The sequence below is a fragment of the Rhincodon typus genome, chromosome 18, assembly GCF_021869965.1.
Source record: "Rhincodon typus isolate 14 chromosome 18, sRhiTyp1.1, whole genome shotgun sequence".
NCBI lineage: Eukaryota > Metazoa > Chordata > Chondrichthyes > Orectolobiformes > Rhincodontidae > Rhincodon > Rhincodon typus.
This window is the reverse complement of record NC_063349.1, coordinates 10,486,571-10,513,993: the sequence shown is the minus strand read 5'-3', so window position 1 is coordinate 10,513,993 and position 27,423 is coordinate 10,486,571. Positions and strand designations below refer to the sequence as shown.

Here is a 27,423-nt window from a genome sequence, read left to right as displayed (position 1 = left end):
CCTTGTTTAGTTCCTTCCTGTTTGACCAAGTTTTAAAGTCATTTGTCCTCATAAGTCCTTGCATGGCTCATGTCAAATCTTCTACTAGGCAACATTCTTGTCAAGCGACTTAATTGGAGGAAGGGTCACTGGACGCGAAACGTTAACTCTGATTTCTCTCCACAGATTCTGCCAGACCTGCTGAGCTTTTCCAGCAATTTCTGTTTTGTTTCTGATTTACAGCATCCATGGTTCTTTCAGTTTTTATTTTGACTTAATTGGAATGTTTTAAAGGCTTAAATGTGCTGCATAAATGCTACATGTATTGTTGTGAATGGCAGTGTTATGTGTGATCCAGCCACAGAATCTAATAGCAATCTTTTCGCATTTAAAAACCCGATTTGATGATTACAGTATTTTACTGGCAAGTAAGTGCAAAAATAGATAAGGTTGCTGACTCCGCAACCAGAAAGACAGTAGTGACTCAGTAAAATCTTTAGCTTATGACTGATTGAAGTGTATTAAAGGTCAGCACAGACAACAAGTTGTGAATGTTGAGTGATGTTGTACACTTGAGATCAAGTCCCAGTCAAACACAATTTCCAATTAACTCCAGACCCGAAACGTCAGCTTTCCTGTTCCTCTGACGCTGCCTGGTCTGCTGTGTTCATCCAGCTCTACACCTTGTTATTCCAATTAACTTATTGTTTGCCCTGTTCTTATTATGGTTTCTGATTGTCATGCAGTGCACACAGCCATGTGATGGTGGGACAAGAACAAGGCTGGTCATCTGCCAACTGCCAAATGGTCAAAGACTGAATGACCAAAACTGTGACATCTTGGAAAAGCCTCCAGATAGGGAACAGTGCAACATGCATCCTTGTCCTGGTGGTGTTTTATGGCATCGAGGACCATGGAATTCGGTACGATAGTATTCTTTCTCTTTTTCTCTAGTGATTGTATGTGTCTACGCAGGGTTATAATACTTGTGTGGTCAATTCCAGGGAGCTGTAATTAATTTTGTTTCTGAATGTAACTTAAGTGATAGCCACACAAGTAATTTTTTTTTATGAGGAGAAGGGACGGATTAGAAGACAAACTGTTGCCAGGGATACATTCCATGTAGTTGTTCCATTTTCAGGTCAATAGCTAAGATGGTGCTTAATGATGAATAAAAGGCATTATTAAAGTCCTGTTAACCAAAAGCCTTTGGAAAATTTGGCTTCAATCATCACATATCTCTAATTATAAAACTAAATAGTAGACTGGTTTTAGATGTAGAATGGAAGCATTTTTATACTGGAAAAATATAATAATGTATAATTTGTTTTCCATTCGTTTCACTTGGTTAATGGTTACCCTATAAACACCATTAATGATTTGTAAATTTGTGTATAGGGAGTTCTTTTTTTAACAGCAGCAGATTAAAACTGCAACAATGAAAACCAGATCATTTGTATAATAGAAAGTGTAATTTTGTACAGTCTGTATCTTTAATGTTTGTTTTAATCATGAATGCAAGGAGGAAACGTTTTGTTATGCACATTTGTTAATGCTGTTTTTCTGATGGGTGCTGTTAATATCCACGGACACACTTTAGGGTCTGTCTGCAATTAAGGCAACAAAAAACACAGATTGCACCATGAAAATAATGTAGGACTTGCTGTAATAAACCCTCCTCTCATTTCAGAATCTAATGCAATGTAAAACAAGAGCAGATTGTAAGTGGATGGCAGAACATTATTAAAGCAACTTAGCTCTGCTACCTTATTTATGTAAAATACTTTCACATGGAAAATGAGTGCTTATCTCATTACTGAAGAACTCCCTTAAGCTCATCCAGGAGTTGGATTCCTTTCAGTGAGTGTTTCCCTTGCTGGGAACCTCCAGTCATTGTTGGTGGACGCTCCAATTAGTATCAGAGGAAAAAGTACAATATTCTAAAGTTTAATAGAAAGGCAGTAGTAAGAAAGCTACAAAATATCATAGGTACTAATATTGTATCCTGATTAGGGCACGCTACTTTATGATGCATTGAATTGAAGAAAATCCAATCGGGCACTATTGGGACTATTCTTTCTGTTTCTTTGAAAAAATAACTTGGTGACTGCAAGTTTCATTGCAGTTACGTGTTTGTAGCCATTTATAGATGATTACCTCTAAACATGTTGCTTCCAGTGCAATAGAAAAATGGGAAAATACCTCCATTAATTTGTGATGATGCAGCTTTTGTTGCTTCATTTGTTGCCAGCATTGCAAAAGATCTTAGCCATATGTTTGGTGCTACCTGTCCACACTGAACACAGAAGGTGCTTACAAACCCTGCAAAACATGGGCAGCTGCTCATTCCATTAAACTTAATAAAAATGTTGCAAAACCTTCCTTTTCCAGTTCTACCTTTTAATATATATATAGGTAAATAACCAATGTTGCAAGTAGAAAATGTGCAAGCAGTTGGATTTGTAGTCACTTATTTGTCTTGTTCATTTTGGTTACATTGGCAAAGTCTGTCTGAGCTCTAGCTGTGGCAAGTTGTAGATTTCTCACATTGGCAACTTGACATGTAATCTTGGTGGCTGGTGTGTCATTACCTGAACAATATGGCCAAATAAAATGCATTTTGGAAATGCTTCAGCCTTGCTGTATTTGATATTGTTATGAATTTGACTCTGTAAATCAATGACCATATCTTTAAATCATATGTTCATATTTTCATTTCAATTTTAAATTCCTGATCATCCCCTACTTTATGTCAATCTGACCCCTTTTCAGCATCTCTTTATTCAATCAGTCTTAATATTAATTTCTGACTGATAGGTTCTCCAGTCTTTCATTTAATTGCCCTCTCCTCACAAGAACAATTGCCCATCCTCATCAGAATTTATTGTTGTCTGCTTGGATTTTGATGAAAGAAGCAGACCATTAGTCTTTTTGTGGAAATTTTGACCTCAGCCTTAAAAGGGAAGGGCAGGAGATGGTAAAAACGAACCTCTAATTTACCTGACTGTAAGCTAGCATTGTGAAAGGCAAGGGGGACTCTCACTATCCTCTTAAATATAGTTATATTCAGCAGAAGTCCACTGTTTTATGCGCTGACCTTTGGTTATTTGAACTCAAATGGGACGTAGTGTGTAACGACCAGAGGTGTAACTTCTTGTCATACTAAATTAAAGGAGAGCCAAAAATCTGCTCAAAGTAAAGGCATTATTTTCCTGAGAAGAATTTTGACCAACCTTTCTAATTCTTTGCTTGCACACATGATATTGATTAAATCACTGCAGTTCTTGTATTTGATGAAAATGATGTGATATTCTGCAGCTCTGAATGAAACAAAATATTAACAAAATGCAGTTCTACAAAGATCCTTTAATTTTAAGCTTTTATTGAGTTAATATAAAAGTAATTGAAGACACATTATCCACTAGTTTCATGTTCAAGTAGCCAACTAAAGCCATTTGCCCTGTCAATGGTAGTTTGCAAGTAATGCGTATTTGTTGATTCATCAAGTGTGATTTGCATTTTGATTTGCTTTTTTGTCAGTTTGTTCAATGTTTCTCCAGATAAACATAGCATCCTCATTGTTTGCTAACAGCTATGTGTTCACTATATAAATGTTTATTTTTTTGTTGGCCTGTGCTGCTGTTTACACATTCTTAATTATCTGTTACTTGTAAATTGTGGTGCATGATCTGCCTTGCATATTCTGAGCAGGACCTCCATGGATAAGCCCACCTTTGTCCATCTGAAATAACCAGTAGGCTAAAACGAATGGGTTGCAGCAAATGCTGCATCATCAGCGCTGAAGACACTTAATTACTTTTTTTTAAAGTGTATTTATTTTTTACATTCTTTCAGTGATAATATTTATTTTAGATGACGTATGGAAAATAATTACTTTGTTCTTATTTTCAAATGTAAAATATTAAAGAGTACAATGTTGTAGAATCCATCTGGTGTTTTTATTATGGTGTAAACAACTTAAACCTTTGACATGTCATTTCTTGAAACTATTTTCAGTAGACTGTGGACTGCCTATTGATCAAGGGCTTGTTCTGTACGTCAGGTAGAGGGAACTGACTAAGTAGTTGTTCTTTGATTACAGCATCTGGGGTGAATCCTTCCACTTTATGAAATATCTTTTTGCTTATCAGTTCTTCCTTCATTTCCTATGTACACCTGTATATGCCTATGAGGTTAAATGCATCAATTTCTCTGTAGCTTCCTTACTGCTTGCTGTAAATTTCCTGAATTAGGAGGGGTTGTTGATGAAAGCCACATGATTACTCAAGTTCTTCACCTATAGGCACTTTCACTTCCTCACCTGTTGATTGTACAAACATATGAAAAGCCAAGAAAAAGCTAGTTGGCTCGTCAAGATGGCTTTGGGCTCTTGTGATGCATGGTAGTGTCCCCATCTCTGAGCCAGGAGACCTGGGTTCAAGTCTCATCTGCTTTAGTGGCATGTAATAATACCTCTGTAGCAGGCTGGTGAGAAAATATCTGTACGATGCATTGTCTGGCTAAATCAGAAACTGGCCCAGCTTCCTCTTGAAGGAGTGCAAAGAGTTTACAATTACCACTCAAAAAAAACAAGATTTTCCCAATTCCACCTCCTGAAACTTAAAAACTTGATTCTTAGTGATGTGTGTCACAGTGTTAGTGTCTGTAAATGGTTAAAAAAAAGGCAGAGTGCACTTTGAGGTTCTGAGCCAACATCTCTGCTGTTCAAGGTCTATAAATGTTATGTTTACTACAAGGTAGCCAAAACAGCACTTATATTGTTGATGACTGTTGCATTTGTGCAGTTGTGTGTATAACTGTTTAGAAGTTAGGAAATAAAGTATAACAATAGGGTGATAACACCCTGAGCTTTACCCTTCCCCACTTCCTCCACACTGTTGGATACCAGGGAGAGTAGTCATTTTCCAGAGAAGTCAAAGGCTTGTAACGTATGATCTCTCCTGCAAACTAATTCTGTTGCCTTGCAATGTCAGCAGGAAGGCAGTCTTAATACATTGTAAATCGAAGAAGTGTCTATTTGGTTACAAGAGTCATAGAGTCATCACAGCACTAAGGGCTCCTAACTTTCCCTTTGAGCCCATGCTGACATGATCAACTGTCACTTCCTAGTGAATAGGATGAGGAACCTGCAGTGCTTTCAATGTTTCCCCATACAGAATACAAGAAGTCTTTTGGTTTGATATCCATAGCTGAAGTCCATGAAAACTAGGTTGCAATCTGAACATATTGGAGTGCAGTAGCAATAAAGTGGCTTTAAGGTTGTGTGAAGTTAATTGTATCAAGTGAAGCTCAGTACATACAGGGTGAGGATACTGATTTGGAAATTTTTCTGAGCATACAGAAAGAAACATACTGACACAAGAGTGGAGTCAGGAGACATACACCTGTAATGTTTTACTCTGTGAATAAATCTATTGGACATAATGAGGAGTTTTGGATTATCTAACTGGCTGTTAGAGTTATAACAGCATGCGGTGGGCCAATAGTAAATGTTGCAACAGGCAACACTTAGTGGCATGCCTTTCTTATGTTTTTTCATACAGTAATTAGAAATGTTGCTTGCTGTTGGCAGCTTGCTTAAGATGTGCTATTTTTACATCTGCCCACAAATCTTTTGAATGGCAAGCATCATTCTGAACTGCTGCCTTCTGGGAAAGAACCCTAGGGTGCAAAACAAGCCATCCCTTACATACAATGACACCCTCACACGATACCAACCGATGATCTTGCTGTAAAGATTTGAATTTGTCTCCTCAGTCTCCCTATTCACCAACAATATAATTTGGATTTTAAATGCTCTGAAATGTAAATAAAATAGTTCATGGTGACTCACATGGAGTCACTTTTCTGTGAGTGTATAAACTCAGGGCAGCTACAAGTGCTGTCTTCATAACAGACAGATATCGCAAATGTGCTTTGTGGCCTTATGTTGAGATTCTGAGTTTCTGTTAGGATAAGATTGCCGACAGTCAGGTTGCCTTGGTGACTAAGCTTGTGTAGTGAGGTGCAGAGATATCATAACCGCTGGGTCTCACTGTTTACACCCCAAACGTCTGGCCGAGGAGCCTACTCCTGGCAAGTTTGAACTGGTAGGGAAACTGTCCCTGCTCCCTCACCAGAGCTCGAGTTAAGAAAACAGATCAATTCTCTGCTAACCGCCCCCTCAAGAGGCCAATGTCTATATTTAATGTGGACCAGACTGGTTTGCAATGAGTATCCCTTCTGCCTGCTTTCACCCTTATTATCTTCCTGGACTTAATGAAGGGTCTGTGCAGCATCTGATTTGGAATTGGTCTCACTCTGTCACCAGTAAACAGCATCTGGAATTGCAGCTAGCTGCAGCTAATTGCAAATTAACAAATGATGGTGACAAATCAATTTGCTGTTAGGATTGAATCGCACTTTGCTTCAAGGTGCCTTCCTGTTTCTAGGCCATCATGTTGTTCTTACAGAATGCGAAAGTGAAGCCCACAGGATCAGTGCCTGGGGAAGGAAATCGTCTTCATTAATGAGGGCCTGAATAAGGAAACCATCTCCATTAATAGGAACTGACTTATGAAATCCAGAAAAGACATGGTGCCAGGGAAACTTCTGTTTCATTTATAACTGGGGCAGAAGGGTCAAGTGGAAAGTTTGACTGACCTGGCTGTATTCAGGAAAATATGACATTTGTAATGTTGCCTTCAATTAGATCATCTATTTTGGTGTGTTATCAATTAAATGTGTTTTTTTGATGTAAACTGAGAGAGGCCAGTATGCAATGAGTGCAGCTGGGAATTTGATATGTAATGCTCTTTAAATAAGATGAATGTTGAGAAAACCACTCTGCACCATGACAGAGACATTGTCTGAAACATTTGTTCACCTTCAGATCATTTAAGATGGCTGTCTTATTTTTGTTCTTAACAGTATACAAGAGATAATGACTAACAGCAGCATATTAACAGAGCTCTATATCTTTGTGTTCAAGAAGGCCTCCGTCCCCTCAGAGATAGTAAGAATTGCTGATGCTGGAGTCAGAGATAACACAAGGTGTAGCTAAAGGAACACAGCAGGTCAGGCAGCATCAGTGGAACGGGAAAGTTGATGTTTTGGATTGGGACCCTTTTATTTTCAGCTTTCCTGCTGCCTGACCTGCTGCGTGTTCCTCCAGCTCCACACTATGTTAGCTCCCTCCCCTTCACATAGCTACTGTCTGTCCTGCTCAAGTATTGGGACTGACTTTAAGTGGGGGGATTGCGGCAAGCAAGATGGTGAAAACGTACCCCTCTCCCACCCTACCTTCTGCTGTGAGGAGGTCAGCTTGAGGCTTAGTACCACAACAGAAAGTGCTGCAGAAGCCCAGCATATCTGGCAGGAAACAGGGGTAGCATTTTGAATCCAGTGACCCTTTGTCGGAACTTGAGGCTTGAACTTTCTTGGAATGATTGAGGGCAGTCACCCTGTTGATCCTCAAGCGAGGACGGGAGGGCAGGAGCAAGATCTGGGCCTGGACCCAAGGTAGCATTGCTTGGCAACACTATATCTCTCAATACCTCGCAAGCACAGATTGCAGTCTCTGTTGGCCACCCTGGTAACCATGGTTCAGCTTTCAGAGCTAAGCTCATGAGATCCTCTCAAATACCAGTTAAAATATTGCAGTGTTGATCTTACTGAGGGGCTGTGGCTTTTAGATTTAAATTAGGCCCCACTTGTGGATATTCAGCCAACTTTACATTCAGTGAAGATAAAATGGCACTGGGCAGGTTAGACTGGGGCAGTTTTGTCCCTTTACACAATTGACCCCACCATCCATGGGGTTCTTAACATTTTAAAACAACCTACGTCAGCCTAATGCGACTGCTTTATTTACCTTTCTGTTTAAAAGTATTACCAAAATCATAAAATGGTAGTGCACAGAGGAAATCATTCACCCATTAAGTCCGTGCCCAATCTCTGCAAGATGAATTTAATATACTCTATTCTCCTGCCCTTTTCCTATGACCCTGCAATATCTTTCCCTTCAGGTACTTACTTTTCAATTTCTTTTTGAAAATCTGAGCAGAATCTGCCTCTGTCGCACTTTCTAGAATCTGCATAAATATGTTTCCTCATGTTGCCGTTGGTTCTGTAGCCAATCATTTAAAAATGATCTCCCCTGGCTCTTTCACCAATGAGAGCAATTTCTCACGATTTACTCTGCCTGGACCTTCCTGATTTGAGCACCTCTGTTAAAACATTCTCCAAAGTGATCAACTGTAGCTTCTCCAAGTATCTAAATAACTGAACTCCCTCATTCCCGAAATCAGAATTCTTGGAAATATTTTTTGCACTTCTTATAAGCCTTTACATCCTCTATAAAATGAGTTGCCTTGAATTTGTCACGATGCACCACTTGAGCTCAAACCATTGTTTTATTAAGATTCAATGCAGCATTTGCATGCTTTCTCAATCTGCCCTACATCCCAGGTCCTTTAATTGCTGCACCCCCTTCAGAAAGGCACCCTTTGTTTTATATTGCCTCTCCTTGATCTTTCCATCAAAATGTATCATGTCACACTTACTGCATTAAATTTTACCTGCTACTTATACCCTATTCCACCAACCTGTTGATGTTCTCTTACAGTCCATCAATATCCTCCTCATAGATAGTAACACTTCCAATCGTGTGTCATCTGTATATTGAAATTGTACCTTGTTCACCCAGGTTTAGATCATCAATTAACATCAAGAGAAGCAATGATCTTGCTACTTAACCCTTCATCACTTTATTAAATACCTTTTAGAAATCTATGCACAACAGATCAACTGATTACCCTTCTCATCTCTATCTGTTGCCTGACCAAAAAGCTGAAAGCAGTTTTGATTGAAATGATTTGCCTTTTGCAAGTTAAATAACTCATGGTTGTCCAAGTCACTGTTAAATTTCCCTCGATTGTTGTTTCTAAATCTATTGAGGTGAAACTCTCCGATCTGTTTTGTTGGGTTTCTGTTTACATCCTGATTTAACTAAGACTGGAACATGTGCAATTGTCCAATTTTCAGCATCAATCTGGTATCTAAAAGAAGATTGGAAGATTATAGCTAGTATCTCCTCATTTTCCTCCCTAATTTCCCACTGAACTTCAAATGGTGACTTCAAAACTTTAAGGTCACTCATCGTCTCCAAATGCCTTCTCTTCATCAGTTTGTAGGCCACTAATATCTTATGTTATTGATACCTCTTTCACCATATCTTTGGTAGCTTTTTTGGTTGCTCCTTGGTAAAGTCCGATGAACTTTACTTGGGCATATAAAATTCAAGTAATCAATTTGATCAGAGCTGTTTATTTTAAAACACACAAAGTTCATGCATTAGCACATGTTAAGTAATATGCTCAGAAACCTGTTCAGATAAAATGAGCTTAGTTTGTAATGCGTATCTCAAATGTTCCAAAAGCATTTAATGAATAGCAGATGGAAATATGCCAGCATAATATTTGTTACTTCTGTAAAATATAAATGAAATTCTTGACCGTGTGGGATTGCCATATTGAGCTGACCAAACACAGGACTCCAGTAATGTGTCTGTACAGGAGTGCATGATTCTGCATTAATGTTGATATGGTTGTCAAATTACATCATCCTTAAACTGGGAAAAAATTGTGTTAACTACATTTAATGGAAAACATATATCATCTATTGTCAAAATGTCAGTCTTCAATAAAAACACAAGAGTTTACTTAATCTAGATTTCAAAAATATTTCTTGCAAATAGATAATCTCTAATGTTGAAGCCTGAAGTGAAGATTATGCTCATAGTTTACAATATTGACTGATTTCCTTTCCTGAATTAATCATTTTCGAAAAGTCCTACCATTGGCAGGTATGCCTTTAGAAATTGGGCTCTATGCTTCCCTTGAAAAAAATTCTCTACTTCCTTCTCCTCCTTTACAGACCTTCCTAAAGCCCAGAATGTGAGCAAACCTTTATTCTGCCCTTCTAATTGCAGCTGCTTTTGTTCAGCATCAATTTTTGTCTGACTGAACCTCTCTGAAGTGCCTTGGACTTTCTCCCACATGAAAAAGATGCATAGTGATAGTTGCTGATATTCCCTTTCTGGCCTTGTCTGTCCAGGTAATGCATTTATCCTTTCAGCTATGAGGAGAATTCAGATGGAAAACTCTTGATGTTGAGAATAGAAGGAAAATAAGGATCAGGCCATTTCAAGCTTCACTGGGAAGCTGATGGACTAGTGGTATTATCACTGGACTTGTTATTCCACAGACCCAGATAATGTTCTGGGGACCCAGGGTTCAAATCCCACTAAAATTTTAATTGGATTAAAAAAACCTGGAATTAACTGTCTAATGATGACCATAAGTCCATTATCAATTGTTGGTAAAACGCATCTGGTCCTTTAGGGAAGGAAACTGCTATCCTTACCTGGTCTGGCCTACACATGACTCCAGACCCGCAGCAATGTGGTTGACTCTTAACTGCCCTCTGGGTAATTAAGGATAGGCAATAAATGCTGACTTAGTCATGGATGCCCTCATCCTGTGAATGAGTAAAAAATGTACACATCAATTTCAGTCATGATTGAGACAGGAATATCTTGGCCAGGACAGCAGGGTTAACTCCCCTACGCTCATTCAAATAATGACATGACATGAAATCTTCTACATCCACCTAGCAAGTTGGGTTCATTACTCATCTGAATGATAGGCTCTCCAACCATATTATCATTATCAGGAGAGTAAAGATAGGGGTAAAGATTTTTTTCAGGGTGAGGATAAATTTGAAAAATATTCTGTTGGCCTCATTCAAGCAGTTACCTCAACAAGTGCAGTGGTAGAAGACTGAGTGAGTAGTGTTCCTACCTCTGAGCCAGGAGGGCCAGGTTCAAGTCCCAACTCCTCCAGAGGTGTATCATAACATATCTCAACAGAAAATATCATAGAAATCTCCTAGCCAAGAAAACACTGTGTTGCAAAGGAAACCTAAAGGATTACAAGAAAACAGTTCACAAGAAGTGTGGAAGTAAATTCATTTCCCAGTGTGGTCTGGTTGTCTCTCAGACAAATAACATAGTTTAGATGTGTCTAGTCATGTATTTTCAAATATATTATTTCTGAGTTGTGCAAAAAATGTTTGTCAATTAAGTGACATTTTGTAATCAAGGATTTTTTGGTGATTTTTAAAAGCGATTCCTTTTTAGTTTAAATGCCATAAATGTTGTACTGTAGTGGCATCTGTTAAATGATCCCAGCCCTTCCGCTTGTACTTCAGTTGACCTTTTGACCTCATCGGAATTAACTTATTCGAAGAGATGAGTAGCTTGCAGTAAATAATGAAATAGAGGTTTGTACCTTCCACTGAGTCGTCAGAAATAATGATTAACCATCAAAATTTGAACTTGGGGATTAACTTTGATATTTTTACTTTAATTAGAAAAAGTATCTTGAATTAACTAAAATATGCATTGCGCTGTTGGCAATCTCTTACTGTTTGACTTCGATTAATGACCTTGCATCCATTATAATGTCAGTAGAGGGAATATTTGCTGATGATTGCACAATATTCTGCACCATTTGCAACTCCTCCGATATTGAAGCAGTCAGTGAGACCTGAATAGCAGGTTCGGGCTGATATGAGACAAATTGCATTCATTGCGACTCAAGTGCGAGGCAATAACCATCTCCCACTATACAGAAAATAACCATCCTTGCCAGATATCTTTCCAAAACGACATTAAAACAATCAATCGTGAAATTTCAGTGCTCAAAATGTTTCCATGGCCAATCCTCAGCCATTGGTCTGGCCAACTTTCAACAAAATACCAACAAATGGTGAGATGTTCTTGGTCTCTCCGCTGCTCCTGTCATATTTGATTCCACTGTTGTCTTTTTCTGGCCAGTATCTCTTATTGACAGCATGAGACAATTTTCTTATGCCAACATAACTAAATTCCATGGATTCTGTCTTCTGTTTGCATTCGGTCATGAGTTTACAAAGCTCTTTGAAATCTTCTACCAGTTGTCCTTTGACTGGTCATTCCACAACCAGTTAATTGTTAACAAATGTTCCTTGACTGACTGTTCCTGGACCAATTGTTTCTTAACTAGTTTGATTCCTCTTACTATTTGAAGAAGATTGAGGTCATTCATAATCAGACTCAAGAGTGAGAATTCTTGCTTGTGAAGTGTGCGTATATAGTTTGGTCTACTTGCTGATTCCACATGGGTTGATCAGTTATTTGTAGCGTATCTTAAATGTCAAGTGCTAAACCTCCTAGAACATCTAGGTGCACTTTGTAGACAGTATATTTTTCAACCATAGTTCTCTGTCTGATAATATAGTAACACTCATCTCTGTATCAAGCTTGAAATTACTGAGATGCCTATAGATATAATTAACCTCTTGCCTAAATGGTAGGACTGGATCACCCATTTCCCCTAAGAACGCTTTAGGTTTTCTTCTCTTGTTAACAGTTTTAACTCATTAACCTCTTCTTGTGGATTGACTACTTGTTTTTCTGTGATTGCCCTTCAAAGAATTTTCTGGAAGTGACCAATTATTTTTAATACCTGGGCACTGTCTGTACCTGTGATGTTTCCTCCTGCCACAGCGCTAGGAAGACTTAGAATATCTAATGTCTATCCTGCTCACTATACTGGTTTGTTACATGCGTCTTTGCTTTGTACAAATTGAATGGATTCCATTGAGCTCCTGTGATAACATTAATGTTTTCCTGTAAGGATTGATCTGTACAGCACCATCTAGTCTTCAGCTTTAATCCCCATCTGTATGACATTCTCTAGAGTTAAATCTTCTTTTCGTGATAACAAATCTGACAAACACATCACCAATCAAACAACAATTCTGTCCCTTATGAACTTGATCTTTAAAATATCACAGTTGAATTACTTCTCCAACTTGCAGAGATCATCAATTAAATTATTTATGAATTCCAACTATGCTGAACCCATCTGTTAAAGCTTGCTGTTTCAAGAATTTTATTTGTTCTGAGATTAAAATTAAAAGTCTTCAGTACTACTTCAAAAGTATCTTTTAATTATTTTACATCTTGGTGACCTAAAACAACATAAGTTATATTCTCAATTGTACATAGTAGCACATTAACTTGTTGAGCTTCTGATTTAGTGTCTAATTTGGAAGTTCTTCTGTATCTTAAGCATTGTTTTTTTTCTAAGATGGACCTTATGTGTCTTACTTGGCCCACCTCTGAAATTAAGTCTACCTGTTAGTATTATTTCTGATGCCGATTCTTCCTAATGTGATTTTTTTTTATTTTCCATCCTTAAAAGTCTTTTAATTTTTCAGAAATAGCAATGTGCTGCTCTGTGCTGCTACTGGAGTGTTTTCCCACTGTGTAGTCATCCAAATCGAGGATTCCCATCTTCTGTAACTAATATGGAGTATAGCCACCTTTCAAGAGTAAAATAGGGGACTGCTGTATTTTTCATGGGTGAAATGGAGGATGACCGGATTTTTCATGGATTACCTAGAAGTATCCCACTCTTCACATAATAAATAAGTGATTCCTATTTCCTTAATAGCTTTACTGAATTATGTATATTATTATGAATTGCACATCGTGCAATTTGCACCTGCCTTTGCATGACTAATTTAATAGCCCCAGGAAGTTCATAACTCTCCAGCTTCAGCCCATCTCTATCCAAGTCTGAAAGGTTTATTTTACAATTGATTGGAGATCCTGTTTCGTCAAAGCTTGGGTTTTCTGCTGGAGCATTCTTAAACAATTAGCTCTTCCCGCAGCTAACGCATGTGATAAGAAGCAGTTAAGTGAAAACTACACTGCTGCTCACCATCAGCAATCCTTACCACCAACCACCATGTAGTATGAAGCAGTCTGCATTATTGTTCACAACGGGGTGAGTTTGCTTTATCCTTATTCAAAATAGCAATCTACAGGTCCTACTTGGTCTGTTGTGAATAAAGAAAATCACACACACATCAAACAAGACTCTTGTCTTAAACAAAATAGTTTATTGCATGTTAACAAGTAAATGCAAGTTACCCTGATATGGTAGAGATTGTTCCAGAACATACAGCATTATTGACCCTTAGACAATAATTGGGACATGTGTTAAAAAGCTAGGGCCCCAGTGCAGGGGAACACCACTTGTTATTTAATACAAAGCAGAGAACCAACTTTTATCCCTATCCCCTCTCACCTACCTCAAAGCCACTTATCAATACTTGGTTACCTCCAATTCCTAATAATGTCTTTGTGAGGCCCTTAACAAAAGGTCTCTGGATGTCCTATAGGCAACATTCCCTCAACACTTCTGTGTCCGCCATGATAATGACCTCCTCAAGAAATGTGAGAAGTTTATTCAGAAGTGATAAATAAGTCCAAGGTGATTTTCTTTGATTAACTGATGCCTAACCAAATACCCAATTACTCCAACCATGATAGATGTATATTTACTGGGTTTCTCTGCTTTTGCCTATTAAAATAATGGAGTGACATTTGCAGTTACACAATCCAAAAACACAGTTATTCATTTTGGAGAGCACTAGGAATTCTGACCAATGCACCTGCAAGTTTCTCACCCAGTTATACAACTGTGGAAAGTAAACCATTAGGTTCTAGAGGCACAGTAATGACAGGAGCAAAGAATGGAGAGTGATGTTCTGTGAAAGAACGTGACAGTTTTGTTGCAGTTGGGAAGAAGCAGCAGAGTGCCTGAGTACACCACTCACAGAACAAACTATCTCAGACGGGTGGTCTTTTAAAACAAAGTCAGGGCATGGCTGGGTAACATAACGGGGCTTAGTCTTAGATTGTGGTTGTAACTTGGGTGTGCTGCCTGGTCCATGGAGTTCTGCAGGGACAGTTAACTATCCATAAAACTGAAATCATTGCCCTCCATTTATATGCCATGGATTCTTCCTAAGCAGGGATTATGCATCGCATGAGTCAAGTGTTCTTTGCAGTTTATTCAAGAGGTATTTGAAATCTTATTTTGCCATGAATCATTTTGCATTCACTTTGGCAATAATCAGGAATCACATAAGCAGCAAATTCTCTTCTCTGTAAGGCACTTACCCCATTGTACAAGACATCATTGACAGTGTGGTTTGTATGCGCCGAGCAATGCCCCAGCAGGAGTTAAAATGATTATTTTGTTCGATGGCTCATTTTGAGAAATCCTCGGCTTGTTTTTGAGAGTTCCTTGAGAGCTACTTTATGCTTTTTGGGTGCTAGATTTTGGTTGTCAGGGGTTCTTCGAGGTTAGTGACTCCATTAAAGGATAGTAAAGAATTGAGAGATTCCAAGCTGGCTGGTGGTCAAACATCCAACAACCAAACAGTTTTCATTCATCTCCTAAAATGGAAGAGTGAAAGGGAGCCATGTCTCTCACTCGTTCTGTTGCGCAAGCTGACTCCTCCTCCTCCCACTAACCCCTGGCCAAACCTCCCTCTCCTTCCTCAGTGTCTCTTCTCTCTCTCTCTATCCTTTCTCTACACTCGCTCACTCCACTCACTCACTCACTCATCCACCTACCCTGCTTTGGATCTGTTGACACCACGACTTCCAACTCTTTCCCCCAAAGTCGATCAATGTTGATGCTGAGATTCCGAGTGTCTTCTTTTTTCAGCTTTATTGAAATAGGGTTGTCATAATTGGGAACAGCGCAGGGGGTTCAAGTTCCCCATTGCATGATTTCCAACCATAGATAAGGCATCTATGGTTAACCAGGGAGTTTAAAGGTAGCATCAAACTGAAATAAGAAAATCATACAATTTGGCAAAGATTAGGGGAAGACAGAGGACTGGAAAGGTTTTAAAAATCAATAAAAGATGACCAAAACAAAAAAAAATGATAAACTTTGAGGGTAAACTTGTAAGTAATATCAAGGTGGACAACACGATCTTTAAATGTGTGAAAAGGAACAGTGATATAAAGTGAAGCCGTAGAAAATGAGGTTAAGGAAATATTAATAGGAAACCAGGAAATGGCAGAGGATTGGATACATACTTTGTACAAAGTCTTCATAGTAGAAGACACTAATTGCTTTGCAAATTTACCAATTAATCAAGGAGCAAAAGGAGGAGAGGACATAAATACAATAATTATCACTGGAGGAAAAATGCTAGGGGAACTAATGGGGCTAAAGTCCTATTAGTCACCTGAATATGATGAGATTCATTCTAGGATATTAAAAGAAGCGGCTACAGAGATAATGGATGCAATCTTCCAAAAATTCTTAGGATTTTGGAAAAGTCCCAGAGGATTGATAAACTGACAATATAACATTTTTTTTTAGCAAGAGAAGGAAACAAATAATAGGTCAATAGCTTAACGTATGTCATTGGGAAAATATTAGAATTGGTTATAAAGGATATAATTGCAGAGCTTCTGAAATATAATACGATCAAGCAGAATCATTCACAAAGGGGAATTGATGCCTGACAAGTTTATTAGAATCCCTTGAGGAGGTAAAAAGCAGGATTGATATGGGGAAGCAGTGGATTGTAATGTATTTAGATTTTCAGAAACCATTTGATAAGGTATCTCACATGATAATAAAATAAGAGCCTGTGTTGTTGAAGGTAGAATATTAGAATGGACAGAGGATCGATTAACTAATAGAAGACAGAGTGTTGGGACAAGGAGGGCATTTTCAAGAGGGCATCCTGTAACTAGTGGAGTGCACAGGGATCAGTGCTGGGCCACAGTTATTTACAATAAATATTAATGACTTGGATGAGTCCAGTGAATGTACTACAGTCAAGTTTGTACATGACATAAACATAGATGGGAAGGCAGTGGTAAGGATGATAAAAAGAGTTTGCAGGGTGAAATAGATTAATAAGTTGGCAAAATCTTGGCAGATGGAATATAATGTGGTAAAACGTATGATTATGAAATTTGGTAGGAAGAATAGAGGAGCTGAAAAGTATTTAAATGCAGAAAGTTACAGAGTAAAGGGACCTTGTTGAAACATAGAAGATACTTTGGGGACTTGAAAAAGTAGGATGCAGAATGGTGGTTTCCCCTTGTGGCAGAGTCTCAGACTAGAAGGTATAATCTCAGAGCGAGGGGTCATCCACTTAAGGCAAAGATGAGGAAGGATTTCTTCTCTGAGGCTGGTGAACCTGTGGAACCACAGAGGGCTGGGTCATTAAATATATATGTTTTTAATCTGTAGGGGTTATTGGGAAAAGGCAGGAAAGTGGAGTTGAGGATCACCAGATCAGCTATGATCTCATTGAACAGTGCAGCAAACTTGATGGGCCAAATTACCTATTTCTCTCCTATGTCTTATAGTCTTATTTAGTTCCTGGAAGGGCAGCAAGAACTTGATGCAGAGAATCTGTGAGGAACTGGAGTAAATTGCATGGGAAATACAAGCTGTGTGATTTGGGGAGCAGCTCCTCCCTAATGCTGCTTCTCCCAGGCTCACTGTTCCTCGAATCAAACCCTGCATGATATCCCACTGTCAACTGGATGTCTGCACCCCTGCCTACAACTATTCAGTCCTAGATCATGGAGGAACAATATTTCACAGGGACTGTGTTGAAATTTTTGCTGCTGTATTGCCTTCACTTATGATATTTATAAGTTGAATTTGCCAAACACCCCTGTCTATGAACATCCAAGTGGTATGCTAATGCCCAGGTGCATGTACTGGATGGTGTACATATTGTCTTCAAAACAATTAAACATTGCAGTTCTTTTCAGTTATAGAGAAAGATAGGTGCCTGACTTTACCAAGATATTAGCCACATCAATCCGTCATACTTGATGTTCTGTGGCTCTCCATAACATGTGCAGAGCAGATGCAGCAAGGCACATTGATCAGCTCAGACCATTGTTGAACTGATATTTGAAGATGTTGAGTCAGTCAAGGTTTGCAACATGATAGCGCTACAGATTTCATAATATTACTAACCAACCAACTAGATGACAAGCTGTAGAAAAGCAAGAGAACAATAATGTTTATTAACCAGCTGAGATACGGAGATGGGTGTACATTTCATTGCAGTTCTTCTTATGACTTCTGCAGCTGATATCGTTTTGTTTTATGTGACTTTTTACAATCCACCAACCAAGTTATTTCCACTGTGCATTTTATTGAACTGTTCATTTTACTTTTGGACAACTGGTGCCATCTTTTCTACACATGGATGTGAATAAATATCATTCCTGTGATAGGTGCGCTTCACATTTATGCTGTAGTCAAATCTCCCCTTTAAGGCCTTCTTCATGTTGGCTGCTGATACACACACATCTCCATTATCTTCCTAGCCCCTATGTGGCTTCCTGTTTTCCACTGGCTTAAATTGAAACTGCTTGTCTTTGTTTTTTAAAACCTTCCTTATTTCTGTAACTTTCTGCAGGCACACAAAATATCCTCACCCCAAAATCTGCACTACCATTGAAAGTCATGCTTTCAGCAATCTATTTTCCACACTCTTTTTGAGCTGGCATTTGTGAATTCCCTCTGGTCACCAATCAGCACTGTCCGAGAACATATAGGTTTATTGTGACTGGACCTTGGAGTTGAATCCGAAAGAGCGAAACTAACAGTTAGGTCAGCCGTCGTCACCTTGAACAGCAGAGCAGGCCTGAAAGGCTGAATGGCCAACTCATACTCCTGTTCCTGATTTGTAGGTTTATATATGACTAAGATTCGGCACTTGCAACAACAGCCTACATTTATATAGTGTCCACACCAGGTTATAAAACAAAAACTGTCATCAATGTCAGGAGAGGCGACTGATATCTTGGTCAGAGGTTCGAGGAGAGTTTCAAAAGACGAGCGTGAGATGGTGGAGTTCCAGGGAAATGACTGAAGATACAACTGGGAAACCTGGACAGTATGGACAATTTGGGCTGAAGGGCCTGTTTCTGTGCTGTATGCCTTTCTGACTCTAACAGCAATGTGGATCTAGACAAGATGACTTGAACTGTAGAAGATCCTAACGGCCTTCCTTTCCTTTCCCATTGTAGCATATTTAACACCAAATGCACAACCTGATGATTTTCACTGTTATTTCCTTACTACTTACGAAGAACTAATGGCAGGAATGTAGGCATTACTCTAGTAATTCTTACTCTTTTTCACGTCCAGTTCCTTACATTATTTGTGATGGTGATGCTTCAGCATTGTATTGTACTGTTGCCTGAATCATTTTGAGATGGGATAAGCCTTACCTGTTACTTCTTGCTATGCCTCCTGGGATTTGTGCTGGCCATCCTTCTTTACTAAATGTGGCTCCATTACTCTGGTGACCAGTGCCCAGCCTGTAAAATACGATAAATGTCTTTCTCTACACCTGGATGAATGAACTTTTCCAATATTTCTGGTTCATCAACTGCTCGATGTATTTCTGGGTCACTATAGCACGTGGTTTAAGATTGGATCCCTAATTTGAATTGTTACCATTAAGCTTGCATTCTTGCATATATTTGAAAGTAAATCCCATAAGTTTATTCTGGACTATAAATATTAACAGTAAACGAGCATATCTTTTTTTTTCTGGACATACTCATTAGTAGTTGCAAAATTAAAGATCTTAGTAAAAGGATGAGGGGTCTCAGGAATGAGTCCCATCTTCCAGTTAAGAATTTGTAAATCGGTAAATGTAAACAACAATAACAAACTGTTTATCAATAGGTAGTTACAGTAGAATCTGAAATACTGTTGTTAGCTGTGAGCACATTGCCTTAAAGTTGAGCAATTTCATTTCAAATTGGTTGGATTTCCCATATCAATCTATGGACATCTGTCTTTTGCAAGGGTTCCTTTAATTCCTAATTGTCCGGTGGTTAATTGGTGTGGATCAACAGAGATATAGTGTCTGATTTTACTGATTGTGCTACAAATTTCTACTTAATCTTGATATGATTACAGCTGCCACCCTCGTCTCCATAACCAAAATGCAGCATCCAAAGTGGTTTAAATGTTTAATTTGTAAAAGTATCTCAGGAAATAACATTCATTTTTCTCACTCTTTTTTTCCCAGATGTGTTCCAGGCATTGGGTTTTCAGATCTGGTTGTCCCTTACACATTGAAATTGTGTCTAGAAACACTGTCAAGCGTTGGCAGCAGAATTCTTTTATCATGCCAAATGCTAACTAAAGTGGATGTAACAATCTCCTGTGCAGAGGGATAAGTTAAGGCAAAGTGCTTGGAATGAGTTAATTCAAGTGAAGTTTGTTTCCATAAGTGGCCTAGAGCCAAGAACTTCTTGGTGAGCCAAGAGATGAAACGGGGTTTTGGGTGTAGCTCGAAGGAGTCGTACCCAACTGTTTCAGTCAATAATGGAAACCATTTTGCCTTCTCTCTGATATTTTTCTGCTCAGCTTTCTCCCCTCATGAAACTCCCTGATTTTGAATTTGCTTCTACAGGCCAAGGCCACGCTCTGAGCTAATGTTCATGTCTGAACTGAGCCAATCAAGCATTCAACCAACGGCCATAGTTAAAGTTAAACCCAAACCGGGCCTTAAGCAGAGTACGTAAGAATACAATGGATAGTTGCAGAATTAGGTCATTCAGCCCCTGAATCCTGCCCCACCATCCAGCAAGATGACATTTGCTATGCCCCAGGCCTCAACTCTACTATCATGCCAACTCTTCACGGCCCTTAACTCCCCAATATTTCAAAAATCCACACAACTCCTCTCCTAAAGCTTTCAGTAATCTAGTCTGGAACAAGAAACTCCTTCACATTTCAGTTTTAAATGAGTGTATTCTTATTCCATAACTGTGTTCCCTATTTGGAGATTTCAACATCTTCTCACCATCTACCCTATCAAGTCCCCTCAGAAACTTGTAGATTTCAATAAGGTCAGCCCTATCTCTTTTAAAATCTAATCAATAATGGCCCAACCTGTTTAGCCCTTCTTGATAAGTCAGCCCCTTCATCCCGAGAATCAGCCAAGTGAATCTATTTTGAATAGCCTCCAGTGCTGGTATATTTCTTATATATAGGGACCATGCTGTATTCCAGGTGCAGCCTCATCAGCACCCTGTACTGTTGTAACAAGACACTTTAAAAATAAAGGGCCCTCATTAAGACAGCGATCAGAATATTTTTCCCTCAGAGGGTTGTTGGTCTGTGGAATTCTCTTCCCCAGCGGAGGCAAGTTGATTTGAAAAGTTTTAAGCTGAGTTAGATCCATTCTTGATTGATAAGGAAGTCAAAAGAGTATAGTAGGTGTAGACAGGAGAGTTGAGTTGTGGCTACACTGAGATTAGCCATGAGATATTATTATATAGTGGGCAGGCTCGGAGAGCCAAATTGTATCCTCCTGCTTAAGTACAGGTCATTGCTTTTAGGTGATGATAGACCAGGTTGATTAGTCATTGCCCTGAGCTGCAGATTATAAAATGAAGGCATTTTTCTTGTGTCTTCCATGACAGAAGACATTTTAAACTAGGTTTAAAAAATAAAAATAAAACTCCGAACTAAAGTTAAAATATTTTGTTACTGCGTTACATTCCTTACCATGTTAGTGTTTCAGTCGTGTCTTAACCCACTCAATTCTAATGATCTTCCTCCCATCAGCAGAGTTTCAGACTTGGGCAGATATGTGGCAAATGACTATTGTCGCATATAAGCAACAGGCAATGACCATATCCATTCAACAAGAGAGAATCTAACCATTTCCCCTTGAAGTTTAACAGCATTACAAATGCAGAATCCCTACCATCAACATCATTGGGGTCCCTAGTGACTGGGAACTTAACTGGAACAGCCAGTACTGTAGCTACAAGATCTGGTCAAAGGCTGGAAATTCTGCAGTGAGTAACTCAGAGTCTCCAAATGCCTGTCCACTATGTACAGGGCACAAGTCATGAGTGTGTTGGAATACTCCCCACTGCTCCAAAAAGCAATTGAGAAGCTTGACACCATTCAGGGCAAAACATCATGTTGAATTAACATTGTATCCACCACCTTATATACTTCATCTCTCTGTCACAGCACACTGTGTTGGCAGTGTGTACCATTTACACTGCAGCCACTTTCCAAATCTGCAACGTCACCACTTTGAAGAACCAAGGCACTACATGCATGGGAGTATCAGTACCTGCACGTTCCTCTCCATTTATCTTGGAATAATATAACTGATCCTTCGCTGCAGCTGGGATAAAATCGTGGCAGTCCATGCCGAACAGTACTGTGAGTGTCCCAATACCACAACAATTGTAGTGGTTTGAGAAAGCATCGCCTTGGCTCAGCAGCAGCTTCTCAAGGTCAAGTAGGCATGAGAGTGCTGGTCTTACCCGTGACATTCAGAATCCATGAGAAAAATAACCTTTTTTTATAAAAGTAGACACTTCCTAAGGGAAGGGTTACCAAAGTTGACCATTTTGAAGCAGCTATGTCCTTGAACACATGTACAAACGCAACGCACTTTACATTTGAAATACTTAGGAACTGAAATCGAGTCTCAGATATTAGTGGATAGGCAGTGCATTTTATACCTTGACCACCTTCATTTTTCTATTGAAGACAGTGTAAACTAAATTGGATACAGTTTGAAATGGACTACTGATCTCATTGCCTCAGACTCACCCTAATACAAAGAGAGAGGAAAAGAGTATTGAGAGTACAGTGATAAAGAAAAAAAAATAACTGGAAGAAAAATGAATAAAATATAATACAGTCTGAAATGTTGAGTGGAGACCCTTTGCAAACGGACATGATCAGAAATTCTAACCTGTCTTTCCTTGTGGAAATGCTGACTGATGCACTTTGAAGATCCTTGACTTCCTTTTCCCTTAAAAATGTGGCTTTGCATCTGTTGAGGTGAGGGCAGGCTCGAAAGTTTGAAGATATTTGTGTTTCTGCCAAGCTGACGATTCATAACTATCTTTAATCTTGGGAATATATGATTGTTGCAGATTGTTTTAAAAGAAAATTGAGACAACAACCCTATTTGTTGTCTGATAGAATACACCGACAGTGGGATAAATTGAGAAAAAAGGTGTGTCAACTGCAAAGCAATGTTTGCTCAAGCATGTGGCAAAGTTCTGAAAAATATTAAATACGTAATAAAACTGGTCACTACATTCTGTGAAGGTCTCTTGGAAAGATTTGAGGAACAATCAAAAATTAAGTCAAAAAGTATGTGAAAAATCAATTTACTCCACAAATGTTACTGCTGAAAGCACCCCTCAGCTGGAAAAGCCAAGTGATGGTGTGTGATATAACTCAGCAGGACTTTCTTGGCAACAGATAAAAGTGTTAAAGGCAAACCCAGAAAATCTGTAATCCACTGTAAATCATTGCAGTTCGTGACAGAGATTGGACCATGTCAGACAATGAAAAGCTTTAGTGCTACCTGTACTTTTAAAAGAAAAAGTATTTCATTTTTAATTAATCTGTAGATTTTTAAACTGAGCAATATGTCTGATTGTTTAAGAATTTTTGTAAGGCTTCTCCTAGTAGTAAATATATTGAACTAGAAAAAGGAAATTACTGTGTCTTTAATGGAAAGACTGCTTCTTTGACTCAAGGTCTTAAAGATATCTGAAGGTTCAGGCACTCGCATGGAGTGCATGGTCCCTTTGGGAGATGCTACTTTGCGCTCACAACACATTATTGAGTGTGGTATTTTAAAGCAGGCATTAACTTTACAAAAACTAACTGGGCACCGCGAAAAGATGACCAATTGCAAAATTTCCCTCCTAGATTTCTGTCACTGGGAACCTAATTGAACAAGTTAGAGCTCCTCCACTGGCCAATACTTTTACTGCAAAAATAAGCATCTAATTGAGGGTACTGTCTAACGCTGAGAGGTCATTGTGCTGCTTTCATTGCGCATGTGCGAGATTCTGGCAGTAAAAAAACGTGGTGGCAATCAAATCAACACAATAGATATCAATGAACGGGATGGAATGATGTCCCTACAGTACTGGCATGATTGCTACACATGCATCACATGAACACCTTTCAACAATGTTGGCACACACACGTATATTTAGGAAGTATAAGTTGGAAGTTAGGTGAACGATGCAAGTCTTGACAGTATGGTAAGGAGTGAACAGGATACTAGCAAGTTTTATGTGAACTTAGGCTGATGAAATGGACAGAAACATGGAAAATACAATGTAATATGCCTATATTTGAGTGATCTTTTACAATATGTGAAGGTGACAAAATGATTTGCTAAGAAAGTGATGAAAATGTGAAATATTTAGCTTTGTGAATTGGCATATTGAATATAAAGCAAGGAACCTGTGCTAGACTTTGATACTCATTGGTTAGGCATCATCTTGAGTATTGTGCACTATTTTGGGTATCACTCTTTAGAAATGTTTTACAAGCTATAGAGATGGTCCACAGCATGTTTACCATGATAATACCCCAGAAATGAAGGACTTCAGTGGGGGAAATTAGAAAAATAAATTATTCTTACTATAGCAGACAAAGTTAAGGTAGGACTTAATAGATGCTCTGTATTCATTATGTGAGAGGTTTGATAGAACCAGTTGGGAGAATCCATTGGCTTGTGGTTGATAATCAGATCTCATGTATTTTGAACAATTGGAAAAACTAGTGGGGAAATCAGAGGAAATGATTTCACATAGGTTTCTTATAGTCTGGAGCACACTTCCTAAAAGAATATTGGAGTGATCAAAAGACAATTGGATTTGGATTTGAAGAGGATTAATTTACAAAATGATGGGAAGAAATATGGAGTGTGGGAGTATATTAGACAATAGGCATGATGAGCTAAAAGGACCATTTCATGCTGTAAGGTTCTGATTCAAAGGATCCCATTTAGCCTGCAGAGACTGTGCTAGTTCCACCTTTTCTGGGAGCTTATCTCCATTATCCTATGCTTAATTTTTGTTGCTGTTTTGTGTAAACTCTTTTTCACACTGCTCTTGTAGCAGGACTGCTGATAGGACACTAGGTCTCTGTGGCAGAGGTCAATCTATTCAATTAATTTTGCGCAGTAGTTTCATATTATTTTAATCAAATATTGACATTTGTTCAAATCCGTTCTCTTGGTTGTTAAATAACTGATCCAATACTACGCAATTTTGTACAACTTATTTTTTGGTTTCAGCATTTTCATAATTTATGAGAAATAACAGAAACTCCAAACACTGATCATTGTAATACTTCATGCAATAGCTTTGCGTGCACACTGATGAAGCAGTCTGTCACTGGAGATCTCCATTCCATATGCTATAATCATCGATCCACACTCCACCTCAGATCTCGCATCTTGCATTTAATTTCAAATTCTTTGTCATTTCTAAATAAAATGATATTTTTCTGTCTTTTCTAAAAAAAACTTTCCAAATTTAAAGTTAATCAAGAGGAGATTAAGAATGAAAATCTTTGTACAAAAGCTGAATAAAATGTAAATTATCACTTGCTATGGTTGAAATGAAATCATTGGTTTAAAAAATGTTCGATCATGACATGAAAATCAAGATATGCCAGGTAAAAGTTGTGGACCAGACTAGGTATTTTTAGAGTTAAACACCAGGGAAGACTTGCTGGCTGAAAGACCACCTATAATTCTAATGTATGAAACGCGTTTTTATTTGTAGATCAAACATTGAGAGATAGTTGTTTAAACTTATAGATGATCTCCCTATAATGAACCAGATGGCTTTCTGCAAGGCCACATTGTACAAGCCCATGACACATCTTCAGTTGTATGGAGTTGAAGAGAAGCCTAACACAGATGTGAAACTAAAGTTTAGTTTTTATAAACCCTAATTAAGAAAAACCATGAAAGGTTGGCAGTTGCAAACTATGTCAGGGTGACGTTTCTTTTGGAAAAAAACGGCAAATTAACACTTCTGATGTAGCATCATTATATACTTTCAAATTGCACACAACCTTTTACCTGAGGAATTCAGAGTGAAGAGTAGTTTCTGACTCTATAACAATAGTTTTTTCATTAGTATTTTGACATGGGACAGAGTACACATCAAGAAATGATGTAACCTGTAATGTTCTCCCAACCCACAGGGTGCTGGTTTCCAATTTCACAATATTTTCTCTGAAAGGGTGCACTTCCATTTTGCAATTTCAGAATTAACCATGTCGCCATTTAGTAAAAAAGAAATCAGATGTCAATTCTGTAAAGTAAGGCAGAAGCAGAAAGACAATTCAATATTGGGAATCAGATCAGTGGTCTGATTAGTTGAAATAGAAAAGGGTTTTCATAATCAATTTAACAGTTCTGCATAGCAATGTATGTCGTGATTTAATCATCTTATTCTTTTGAGCATTTTTAATTTTTCCTGAGCAATTATCCTGCAAAATACCTCACCATATTATTTCAAATTAAGGGAAAAGTAGTGACATTATTGATAACAGATTCTAGAGTAGATGGACCAAACAGCTTCTGTGCTGAGTCACTTGACAATTCTGTGATTGATGTTAGCCCTTGAATCCTACCTGGAGCCATTGCTGGGATTCCTTTTAATTGCTGTACTTGCCAGTTGTTGGTGTATTAGAGCAGTGGAACTAGTACTATGTGTTTGCAATGATAGATTAGGCTCTCATACTTCACAAATACATAGATTCGGGATATATTTTTAAAAGGAAACATGTTTATTTTTCAGATGTTTCTTTTATATTTGTTACCTAGTTTCTTCCTAAGAATACTCATGGTTTCCTCAGTGGTTTAATGGAGAAACGTCCTACCTGATGTACTGTTGAAGGTCCCATACAGTAGCGGGGATACAGTAAACTGCACCACCCTTGGAAAAATCAGCAGTGCTCCTGCTCCTGGTTACAATCTGCTCCAGCCAAAATGTGCACATCTATATATTAGGTTAATCTGGGAGCATCATTGTGATGACTTCAGAGGAAAAAGTAGTTTTAAACCCTCACAATTATTCACAATACTCCCCCACACTCTACATCAATTATATTCGTTAATGAACGCAGTTGAGTAATTGCAATTTTTAAAAATGCTGACAGGCAAATTCCTTCTACTCAAGGTTAATATAGTGAGTACAGTACTGGATTAGTACCTCATATAACATAGGACCAATTCCTCAGAGACATTGAGATAACAAGGTGCAGGGCTGGATGAACACAGCAGGCCAAGCAGCATCATAGGAGCAGAGAGGCTGACGTTTCGGGCCTAGACCCTTCATCAGAAAAGGGGGAGGGGAAGGGGGTTTTGAAATAAATAGGGAGAGAGTGGGAGGCGGATAGAAGAGGGATAGAGGAGAGGATAGGTGGAGAGGAAACAAACAGGTCGAAGAGGCGGGGATGGGGCCAGGAAAGGTGAGTGTAGGTAGGGAGTTAGGAAGGGGATAGGTCAGTCCAGGGAGGACGGACAGGTCAAGGGGGCGGGATGAGGTTGGTCGGTAGGAGATGGAGGTGCGGCTTGAGGTGGGAGGAGGGGATAGGTGGGAGGAAGAACAGGTTAGGGAGGCAGGGACGAGCTGGACTGGTTTTGGGATGCGGT

General features: G+C 38.7%; 1 protein-coding gene across 1 annotated transcript in view; it reads left to right on the top strand.

The window, feature by feature from the left end:
* LOC109912901 (A disintegrin and metalloproteinase with thrombospondin motifs 20-like) overlaps positions 1-27,423 on the top strand; it is a 344,616-nt gene that overhangs the window by 226,302 nt on the left and 90,891 nt on the right. Inside the window, exon 28 of the mRNA XM_048607987.1 lies at positions 726-902. Coding sequence (XP_048463944.1) covers positions 726-902 — 177 coding nt within the window. The remainder of the gene's footprint in view (positions 1-725; positions 903-27,423) is intronic.